General features: G+C 45.6%; 1 protein-coding gene across 2 annotated transcripts in view; it reads left to right on the plus strand.

The window, feature by feature from the left end:
* Window positions 1-11,612: 11,612 nt before the first annotated feature.
* Window positions 11,613-12,313, plus strand: part of LOC310872491 (netrin receptor UNC5C-like) — a 264,096-nt gene continuing 263,395 nt past the window's right edge. For both annotated transcript variants that reach the window (XM_083784393.1, XM_083784394.1), the window contains exon 1: window positions 11,613-11,955. In XM_083784393.1, the coding sequence (XP_083640519.1) occupies window positions 11,841-11,955 (115 nt within the window). In that variant the 5' untranslated portion in view covers window positions 11,613-11,840. The remainder of the gene's footprint in view (window positions 11,956-12,313) is intronic.

Consider the following 12,313-nt stretch of genomic DNA (forward strand, 5'->3'; position numbering starts at 1 on the left):
TTCTCTCATTCACTCCACTGCAAAGGCATTTATTCTATGAATAGAGGGATGCTTTACGTTTAATAACATGCTCTCTCCCTCTCACGCTCTCACTACCCCCCAACCCCCCCCCCCCCCCCCCATCCCACGCCCCCCTCCCTTACTGTCTCTCTCACTCATCATGCTCTGGTCTGACCTCAAACACAACAGAAGCCGTTGCCTATAAGCAATGATGGGGTCTCCATATGGGCATAAAATCATTGCCTAACAATGTTGATTTGCGCTGATGGCAGAGATGTGTCCGTACTCTATATGAGCAATATCTGAGCTCCATACTGTATGGGCATGTGACATACAATTTAGGCATTTAGCAGACTCTCTTAATCCAGAGTGATTTACAGTAAGCAAGAACAAAAAACATGGCAATACATCAAATACATGAAAATAGTCATAATGAATCATATACTGTACATAAGCTAAGAACCTAACAGTGGAATAGATATAATGAAACTATGCGTATACACTATAGAGTGCTATGTCTACATAAAATGTTATTTACGTTATATAAGTTGAGCCTATGAATATGCATGTATGGGTCGTCGTGTCACGGTGTGAATCAAGAATGTACGTACAGTAGGACCCAAATGCAGGACAGGGAGGCGCAGAGGCAGAGAATTATAAATGCTAAAGGTTTTATTCACCAAAATCCAGGATACAAGTCATCATCATCCTTCGAGTGCCCTCGAGATCTGCGACTGCGACACAAGCTGCTTCCACTGGTCTCTGTTGCTCATTGCCACACCAAGTTCATTCACAGTCAGTCCTGTGTCCCTACTCAGAACATCTGGAAATGTGAGAGGTCGTGTTCCTCTTGATGGGCAGGGTAGTCTCCACAGAAGAATATCCGAAATGACCTATAGATACAGGTTACAAGGATACAGGATACAAGTAACATCACACTTAACATCCAACAATGAACAAAAAAAACAGGTGAGTATATAAACACACAGGGAAAACTGGGCACAGGTGAACATAACTCAAAATCAAGACAGGGACACAGGTGGAGCAAACTAATAAACACAGGTGAGACAAGACAGGTAACAGTAACCACAAAGGAAACCAGGACACTAAATACTTCAAAATAAAGGAGCACAACAGAACAGTAAAACACTAACCAAACCTAGGAACAAGGAACACAGCAGAATGTCACGGATTGTGACAGTGCCCCCACCTCAAGGGATGGCTCCCAGACATCCCTAAACCATCGTCCAGAACACTGAGCAGGGTGGGTGGAGGGGGACCGGAGGAGGGAGACTGTCATAGGACCAAGATAAAGGGGTCTGGGAACATGGACCCCACAAGGGCATGCTGAAGACTGGACAGGGGCAGTGCAGGTGCCTTCAGGCAGGTGACCTGGAGGCTGGGAGGGGACAGAACAGGCCACTTCAGGGGGGCAGCTTGGATGATGGACCAGGAGTGACCAGGAGTGAGCCCGGACGGCCGTGAGGCCGAGACGAGACAAAGGAAGAGGCGTAGTCTGGCGGACGTCCAGGAGGCCGAGACGAGACAGAGGAAGATGCGTAGTCTGGCGGACAGCCGGGAGGCCGAGACGAGGCAGCAGAGGACCTAGGAAGCGACACCGGGGACGCTGCAGACTCGGATGACCCTGTGGATGGCGCAGGCTCTGGAAGCGATGCCGGAGGTGCTGCACGCTCTGGAGGCGACGCCGGAGGTGCTGAAGGCTCGGGAGACGCCAGAGGTGCTGCAGGCAGAAGAAACGGGGCTGCAGGTGGGACTGCAGGCGGAGGAGACGGGGCTCGGGGGCTGCATCTTCATTAAAGACGTCCTTTGTAACTCCAAAGTCTTTCAAAGAAAACAGTAGGATGGGCTGGTAGCTATTGGCCATGGTGACGGCCTCAGAGCTCACTCAACACTGGCAAAAAGTCAAAACAACTTTAAACAAAAAACAAACAATGGTTTTGTTCAAACCATCCGTCCGTCCATCCGTCTGTCTGTCTGGAGTACGAACAGCTGCAATACCAGCAGCCTGCACCACTTTTTTCAGCCTAACCATATTATTGCCATGGTTATCGCATTGAATACAAGAACATTCGCCCCAAAACCTGGGAACAGTCGCCACCAGGTATTTATTAACGTAACCTCAGTAAAATGCCTAAACCTAACGTTATTCCTAAACGTATAGCCTAAATAACCTAATAGCCTAAAATATCTAAACCTAACCAAGCTTATTCCTATAAACTTAACCTCAGTAAAACACTTGAAACACGTTGTTCATGATATAAGAGACTTAACCTATGTATTCATAAAACATTTTTAGCAGTACTGTTCTGAATCCGATGCAACCTTAATTGTACTGACAAGTGGCACCATGCTGACACAGTGGAGACTGTTGGATTTAAATTTACACTGATGAAGTTACTGTGTGTCCACAAAACCACTCTCTCCTATTCATTCTCCAAACAGCAGCTCCACAAAGCTCCCCTTGATGATGCTGAAAATGGGATGTTTGGTTCTCTTGTCTTTCTTTCAATACTTTCTGTACAAACACACAGACACACACACATACGCATGCACGTGCGTACACATGCACGCGCACACATACACACACACACACACACACACACACACACACACACACACACACACACACACACACACACACACACACACACACACATAATCACTGCTGTGCTTGGACAGCTCTGCCAGGGCTTCATACAAGGAAACAGCATACACTGTGTGTATTCACTATTCACTGAAAGGACAGCAGAGAGAAGGAGAGCGAGACGACCAGCTGATGTTTCCTTTCTTTTGACTTGTGACTCTCCTTTTCATTTATTCTTTTGTTCAACTTTTACACATTTCCTTCCTGCACAAGCATTATGCCCACACCGTGCGCCCACACATATGTGTGCCTGCACACGCACACATGCATGTGCGCATGCACACACACACACACACACACACACACACACACACACACACACACACACACACACACACACACACACACACACAGTCTCACACACACACACAGTCTCACACACACACACACACACACACCTGCACGCTCCGGTCTCATGCTTCATTTCTCCCCTCTGTGGATGTGATTTCCTTTGACTAATGGCAAACACGCACACAGTGACAGTTTTTGACGGTTCCAATGAAAGGTAGTTTAATGTAATCCTGCCTACAGTCAGGATTACAGCGTCTAGACTGAGCTGGATAGAGGAGTAATCACTTTTCATTTTCACACACATTCAGACGGTAGATCGGCAGGTACAGCATGGCGCGCTGTGCAGATTGCTGAGTGGTTTAAGGGTCGCTGGTTTGGATCCTGGAAACAACCACACCTGAAAGATATATAGGCATAATATAGGCCTACTACCCCTCAACAAAGGACATCACACCAAGCAGCTGTTCAACCACTTTCAACCAGGGCGTGTCCCTATTTTGCCATTATGGGCCAAAATGGACACAAAGTAAACATAATTGTACACCGTTAATTTAAGTAAAGAGTTAAATTACAGTGTAAGTGTTGTAGCCCCTAACAACAGCAGTGTTGTGAAAAGCAGTATGGTGAGCTTGTAGATCTGCTATGTTGCTATTTGTTGTAAGACAAATAGTTGTGACGAAGGTCGCAGTTAACTATGGAATCGTGCATTTCCTGTGTGTTGGGCACCATATATGGTGCCCAGATGTCGTGACATCATGTGACATCATCAGGGATAGAGATGTGGAGACCCTGATGTCATAGTAAATGCAACCTGCTGTCACACTTAAGCCCATATATCCCTGATCATGGTCATCAATATTGGCCAGCAACTCTACCTCAAACCCTTATATATTCTATATGGATATGAGAACCTGTTCTGACATTCCATACGTTGATCCTTCCCCATCCATCCATGTCTCCCTTTTGACTTATCCCAGTGTCCATTCAAATTTCAAACTCTAGACAGGCCTGCCCCAAAGTTATTAGTGCAGCTGCCCGGCAGCCCGCGAAAACTAGAGTTCTCAACAGGCCCGAAAAATGAAGGCCCGGCCCTACCTGGGCCCTCATCAAACCCTGTAAAATCAAGAGAATGTCCCCGCTACCACCCTGAGATCTCCATATACTGTATGGAGCTGACCTGTTCTGACATTCCATATGTTGATCTAACCCCCCATGCCAAAGCGCCAGCGCTCGCCCAGCAGTCTGCCGTCAACGAGGCGGATGCGTGCACGCAACCTCGCCCTTTAGGGTGAGGTAGCTTTTCGCCCTCAGGCGTCTTACTGGTATATGAGTGGTAGTGCAACTGTACTCATGAACAGTGTGATGTAAAATATTGCAAAGTCTTGCTGATTCTCCATTTATGTTACAGTATGGATTGCAAAGATAATGCTTGTGCAACAATTAGTGAACGTCAATAATGATTTTTTCCCCCCTCAACAAACATATCTTACAGTAATGACTACTAGACTCCCAAAGCTGGCAGCAGAAGTGCTGAGAATGCAGTGTACTGTATATCCCCCACTTCACAGGTTGAGTGATTCTCAACCTGGGGGCGGGGGTCCACTTGTGGGCCGTGAGGATATTGCAAGAGGGCCCCCAAATATTTGGCAAATCATCACATTCCGTGCTCAGCCAATCAAATCATCACAAATGTCATTCCGGCAAATCACAATTTGCGGCTTCACTTTTCTGTCCTCACTTTTGTCTTCAATGTTTGTGTTGTGTTTTCACAAACATTATGAATGCATTTATAATGCATTATAGACCCAACCTTTAAATAAAGTGTTGCCAAAAGATGACAGGAATAAATGAAGTTGTGAATAACGCTTTGTAGTTGAATTGTCCTTTATTCCAGTAAATGAAGCATTAGGGGGCCTGCTCCCTGGTGGTGCTTTGAATGAAGTTGTACTGACACACTGTTTTAATAACAGTGCTTTTTTTTGTAATACCTTTCCTTTCTTAACTCCTACTGAGACATTTCCATTGAGGTGCAGACACTGTGACAATCATTGAAAATACAAAGCACACACAGAGTGTCAAATAGTTTGAAAAGCACTATTTTCAAGCACATGTTTGCCACTGTCAATCTCGTGTATCACCATACAAGGCAAATTCTGGACTTTACATGCATCGACTATACATCGTCATGTATCTAGTCATGTATAGTGCATGTATATACTTCACTGACAATAATGGTCATTTAAGCCTCAATTTCTGTTTGTTTTTGTGTCTCTCTGCTTGCCAATCTGTCTGTTTGACCACAGGTACGCCTTGTCTGTGACAATGTCTTTGTGTCTGTTTCTCTTTTTGGCCATAAAGGTCACTTTTCATGCGACCAATTCATTGTACGGCTGTCGCCCATGTCGCTCACCGAAGATAACTTCAGCAATTTGTCATTTTTGAAAAGCTTCGATGTATTTGAGGGGTCTTTTTTCTAGACTGTTCATAAAGTATTCATTGATTTTTATTTGTTCCCTGTGTTCTGCAGTTAAAATGTTCATGTCATAACCTAAACATCGTGTCCTGCTATGATCCTGTCCTCTCCTTGAAGCAGACGTTTCATTGGGCTTCTGGTTTGATTATAAGTTTATAGTTATGCTGCATTGAACCATTTCATAGGACGACTGACATCCTGCCATCCAATCAAGAAATGAACACCGAATTGATTTCCTATGCACAAGATTGTAATGTTAGTTTTTAGACCATTACATAGATTGTTGTGTAAACAAATAAAACTGCTCAAACAAAATATTTTATGATAAATCTACTAATATAAGCCTACTCTTTACTGCTTAAGAGGTTAGATACTGAGTGGGATTTCTAATGTAATTTACCTTCACTATATTTTTCTTTTTTTCTTTGGTAAAAATAGAAGCCAAACTAGAAAAAGTGCCCTTCTGGGCACAGGTCTCCACCAGGTTATCCACAGATCCGTGCAGTTAGAGGTAAAAACACTTTTGGGCCAGTTATAGCGCCACCTTGAGGCTGAGTTGAAATTGTTCATGTGGCATTTTGTCCTGGGCCTAGTGGGAATGTGGGTGCACAATTTCACGGAAATCACGCGATGTGTTCATGATTTGCAGCATTTTGTTTGAAACTGAGCACTCCTGTGAACTTTGGAAGCCAATCTTAACCAATCAGGATGGAGTCTGAGAAATCTGAAAGACCGGTTTGGTTGAATGGCTCTAGAGAGACAGTCTCTCTCAGAGACTGTGTACCAATTTGCGTGATGTTTGGACAAAATCTGTAGGTGTACTGTGCAAAAACTTGTTTTGCACAAAGCGGCCTCCTGGTGGCGCTATAACAGGCCGTTCTGGAAAGTTTGGGGCAGAGGTTCATGGTTGGCATCCAGGGAGTGTGTGTGCAAAATTTGCCATCGACCGGGTTAACGGTGGCCGAGATTAGCTGTTCACGGACACACGGACGGACGGACGGACACACAAACGGACGGACGGAGTGCAAAACATACTCTCCCCACATGCCTTCGGCCTGGTGGAGACAACTAGAAAAAGTGCCCTTCTGGGCACAGGTCTCCACCAGGTTATCCACAGATCCGTGCAGTTAGAGGTAAAAACACTTTTCGGCCAGTTATAGCGCCACCTTGAGGCTGAGTTGAAATTGTTCATGTGGCATTTCGTCCTCGGCCTAGTGGGAATGTGCGTGCACAATTTCACGGAAATCACGCGATGTGTTCATGATTTGCAGCATTTTGTTTGAAACTGAGCACTCCTGTGAACTTTGGAAGCCAATCTTAACCAATCAGGATGGAGTCTGAGAAATCTGAAAGACCCGTTTCGTTGAATGGCTCTAGAGAGACTGTGTACTAATTTGCGTGATGTTTGGACAAAATCTGTAGGTGTACTGTGAAAAAACTTGTTTTGCACAAAGCGGCCTCCTGGTGGCGCTATAACAGGCCGTTCTGGAAAGTTTGGGGCAGAGGTTCATCGTTGGCATCCAGGGAGTGTGTGTGCAAAATTTGGCATCGACCGGGTTAACGGTGGCCGAGATTAGCTGTTCACGGACACACGGACACACACACGGACGGACGGACACGCGGACGGACGAAGTGCAAAACATACTCTCCCCACATGCCTTCGGCCTGGTGGAGACAATAACCAACTAGAAAAAGTGCCCTTCCGGGCACAGGTCTCCACCAGGTTATCCACAGATCCGTGCAGTTAGAGGTAAAAACACTTTTCGGCCAGTTATAGCGCCACCTTGAGGCTGAGTTGAAATTGTTCATGTGGCATTTCGTCCTCGGCCTAGTGGGAATGTGGGTGCACAATTTCACGGAAATCACGCGATGTGTTCATGATTTGCAGCATTTTGTTTGAAACTGAGCACTCCTGTGAACTTTGGAAGCCAATCTTAACCAATCAGGATGGAGTCTGATAAATCTGAAAGACCGGTTTCGTTGAATGGCTCTAGAGAGACTGTGTACCAATTTGCGTGATGTTTGGACAAAATCTGTAGGTGTACTGTGCAAAAACTTGTTTTGCACAAAGCGGCCTCCTGGTGGCGCTATAACAGGCCGTTCTGGAAAGTTTGGGGCAGAGGTTCATGGTTGGCATCCAGGGAGTGTGTGTGCAAAATATGGCATCGACCGGGTTAACGGTGGCCGAGATTAGCTGTTCACGGACACACGGACACACACACGGACGGACACGCGGACGGACGGAGTGCAAAACATACTCTCCCCACATGCCTTCGGCCTGGTGGAGACAATTATAGCCCAAGAGGCAATCCCTCTTGACTGGGTGGAGATTTTAGGCTTTTAGTCTATATTAGGCTTTTAGTCTATAGGCAGAGGCTCAGAGCCGCTTTGCTACACGTAGGCTTGGTGTGTGTTTGCATGTGTGTATATGAGTGCGTTCTCTAGCAGCATTTCAATTTGATGACACAGATACATTGTCCCCTTGTCTCTCTTTCTCTGTGTATCCATTCATCTATCTCGATAGGTGCTTTTGTTCCCACGGCGACAGTGCACCCAACTACAGGACACAGTGAGGGTCACACAGAGCCATCTAGGGAATGAGATTGCCAGTGGCCATCAACAAACAACCTGCCAAATGACTCAAATCTAAACTGATGTGAAAGGGCTGCTGCTAGCCCCGACGTTCCATTGTTCAATACTTGGGATGACACACACACACACACACACACACACACACTTGTTTGCTCACTGACTCGCAAATATGCACACATACTCACACGTGCAAGCAAGTGCACACACACACACACACACACACACACACACACACACACACACACACACACACACACACACACACACACACACACACACACACACACACACACACACACACACACACAGAATTAAATGCACCCACCCAGCCATCACATCTAGTTGTGTCACCTGCCCCCACCTCCTCCCACTCCTTCCCTCTGTAATCCAGTTGAATGTAGCCGGATATTAGATTAGAAAGTTATAGATGTGATTATTCGTCCCCGGGCACTGCCATCTATCCGCTGATTAAAACGTGAACTGGGGGTCATTATGTAACTGCTTAAAGAGATTAAACCTTAGTCACCCCATGTGGGTCTGAGCTCCATTGTTACAGGTGGCAGAGGAATTGGCATGGATGATGGCATGGCACAACTACAACTGAGCATGGACAATGGACGGAAGGACGGACGACAGACAGACAGACAGACAGACAGACAGACAGACAGACGTGCGTACGCATGTCTATAACCGTGCACACGCATGTCTGTAACCGTGCACACGCAAGTCTGTAACCTCTTTCGACCCACTTATAAATCAATGTTTCTTTCCAGTCAGGCAACAGAGGCCAGTGACTAAACATTGCTAACTTTGTGGTTTTATCCATGCCCATATTCTGTACATATGAATAAAGTGACAATCATTGAATATTGATGTAACAATACAGTATGCTAAAGTGCAGATGCGCACACGCTCACACACATGCATGCACAAACGAGCACACGCACAATAAAAAACATCTGGCTGTCACCTTCATCATGTGACAGCCTAAAACTAAAATATGCACTGTGAAATATTCACTTAAAACGTATTGAGCAGGACTCGGACTCCCATTCAACATTTAATAGAATGTGTCAGCCGAGGGGGGGGACAGTGGGATTGCATGACCTCTAGCTGTGAAAATCACCCTTCAATTCAGCAAGAATGCTCAACCACACATATTCACTGGTCTAGCCATTATCCAGCACATCACCTTGGACTGTACAAATCATGCTGGGTTTCTCACAGAGGCCTAGTATTGTTAAACAGGCTTCTCTAAATGGTGTGTGCTTTTTTAGCTGGCTGCACTGATTGTGCAAATCGCACTAGACAAATCGCACAAAAATGTTTTTGTTAAATTTGCATTTAACTTCTACATCCATATTGTAACTCAAAGAGTGAACATTTTATACCGAATGGGCCTATTTTTGTACACTCTCTGGGTTACAAATTGATAAATTAACACTGAGGATTTTAATGTGTCATTAAACCCTGTACACTCAAGACATGCTCCTTATATGGCCAGTACAGAATTCATTCCATATTGATCTGACCCCCCTGCCAAAGCGCCATGCAGCGCTCGCCCAGCAGTCTGTCGTCAACGAGGCGGATGTGTGCACGCGACCTCGCCATTAGGCGTCTTACTGGTATAGTGTGTGTGTGTGTGTGTGTGTGTGTGTGTGATATATACTGTATCACAGTGCTGGGCTGTGGAAACCCCATCTCCATTGACGGTTGCCACTATAAGTGCTGATCCATTTCCAAGTGCACCATATGTTTCCAGTGTAACTTATTGCTTTCCCATTCCCAATAAAGTGGCTGAATAAAAGGCTTTTACAGGTCCCCGTGGGTAGCAGCTACTACTGGTGGCAGTCACCGAGCCGTGGGTTCGCTGGGGTGACAAATAGCACCAGGCACATATTTTACTATTGCCATTTACAATGCATGATCCACACAGCGCAGCTCAAATGACTGTGCAGCGACACTGCCAAGAGTTATGTTAGCTGGGAGTGTGTTTGTGTGACGCACGTACATCATGTGAGCATATTATGCACAGGCACACACATTTATGTACACACACCCAGGGTGGCAATGAAACTGGGCAACGTGTATGGTAAAACATAAAGGAAACAAACATTCTTCTACATATCCGTTAGTTCTGCCGGCAATGTGATGTATTGGAGGAGCTGAGTTGGCTGTACTGTTGATATGCATCAGTGTGAGGCATCGAGGCTGTGAGTCCTGTGGTCAGAATCTCCCATATCCAGATGGATGTGTGTCATTAACTATTAAACTTTTCATTTTGATGAGGAACATCTGGGACCCACACCCACTCAAGGGCCATGGAGGGCCCAGACCTCATTTGCAGGACCACTGCATTAAGGCCATTTAAAAGGGGCAGTGAGGTGGTACTGAAGGCGCCTATTTTAGTGCCATTTAAATCCCCAAGTTAATCGTTGATTTTACGGCAAATGTGCAATGGAACATAATACCTAAATAATAACACCCTTACCACAGTGACCACCATTGACTTGTTACATTGGAATGGAATTACCCTTTTTTTGTTAATTGCATTTGACTGAAGTAGCCAATAACAAAACAAGATAGTCTTCTCTCTCAGATGTGAAAGCGACCATCAGGGGGCAGACATCAGTCAGTTCAGTAAGAGCTCAGTCAGTGCGCTCCATGTGCGTGTGTGTGTGTGTGTGTGTGTGTGTGTGTGTGTGTGTGTGTGTGTGTGTGTGTTGCACGTGCACGCACGCCAGAGAGAGAGAGGAGAAGGGGGGCTACTATAAGTGCACAAAGATGGATGGAGTTGGAGGAAAAATGACGCTTCCAGACAGTTTTCATAAAACACAGCCTAACTCAGCAGGAAGAGCACATGATGCTTGATTCAACTAACGATGATTGTGAAAATATGCTCTGGAACCTGGATTAATTTCAAGATGTAGGGATAGATGAGAGAGAGAGATATGATTTTTTTAGTTTAGTTTTTTATTTGACACTTGCTTTGGCAATGTAAACATATGTGTCATGATTGATTGATTGATTGATTGATTGATTGATTGAAAACGTTATAGTTTGTAGAATAAGCACATGCAGGAAATGCAGGACATTTAATGACATACAAATATACAGTAGGCTACTATGCAAAAAGAAAATCACACTTGTAGTAAGGGGCGCCTTATCATCATACTTGTCATCATCACATTCAGTGCTCAGCCAATCAAATCGTCACATTCAGTGGTACACAGACACACAAAGCTGCAGGGCATAAAAACGGTTAGAAATCAAAAGAACAAAATCATGCCAATTAAAGCTCCTTTGAATTAGAGAGAGAGAGAGAGAGAGAGAGAGAGAGAGAGAGAGAGAGAGAGAGAGAGAGAGAGAGAGAGAGAGAGAGATAATTGGAGAGAGAGAGAGAGAGAGATAATTGGAGAGAGAGAGAGAGAGAGAGAGACAGAGAGAGATAATTGGAGAGAGAGAGAGAGAGAGAGAGAGACTTCCACTAGGTAGCCAGAGGGCGGTGGCATTTCTCGCTCCGCGTAAACGGAGTGTGGACGGAGCACTTTGCAGAGAGACGGAGCGCTCGTGACGAGGAGGAAGCAGTGGCGCTCACACGCAGCGGAGGAGGATTTTCTCACACAGCTCAACCTGCGCGTTTATTTTCTCCCTAGGAGTTTAACCGGACCACCGTCAGGCTAGGCTACCTGTCCTGTCCTGACTCCACCAGCCCTTCTTCTGGGACGCCACCAACCCGTCCAAAGCTGCGCGTGCTTTTTATTTCTTCCCGCCAAGCAAAGAGACCGAAGGAGTTTGGCGTGTTTTCCTCGACTTGTAATGGGGAAACGTGGACGCTGCTCGGGAGCTGGAATAGCATGCTGCGGGGCTTCGTGCGGCACGCCGCGGGTTCTGCTGCTCCTGCTGGCGCTCACTCACCTCGGAGCCGCCCAAGGTAAAGAAGAGCGAAACATTAAGGAATATATTCCAAATTGGCATTACATTGCAGTGATGCTGTGGTGTGTTTATTGAGGGAAATGCATGGCTCTGTGAGCCTCTGAGTCGCATCCATGTTCTGTGTTGTATCGTAGTTGTGATTGAGTTGATGACTTCTCCAAATTACCATTCATAAAACCGTCCAACTCGGCATGCCTCTCTGGCTCTCTGTCTTAACTAAGTTGAGTGAAACAAAAGCCACAAATGTGTCCACAATTAACACGTTTATTGCAAATCATTTGGTTAATTGGTTTTCTCTTCGTGAATTATGCTAGACCTGAAAGTTAATTGTGGTGAGGAATGCACACAGACTGCAA

The sequence above is a fragment of the Protomyctophum parallelum genome, assembly GCF_964188405.1.
Source record: "Protomyctophum parallelum genome assembly, chromosome: 15".
NCBI classification, from domain to species: Eukaryota; Metazoa; Chordata; class Actinopteri; order Myctophiformes; family Myctophidae; genus Protomyctophum; species Protomyctophum parallelum.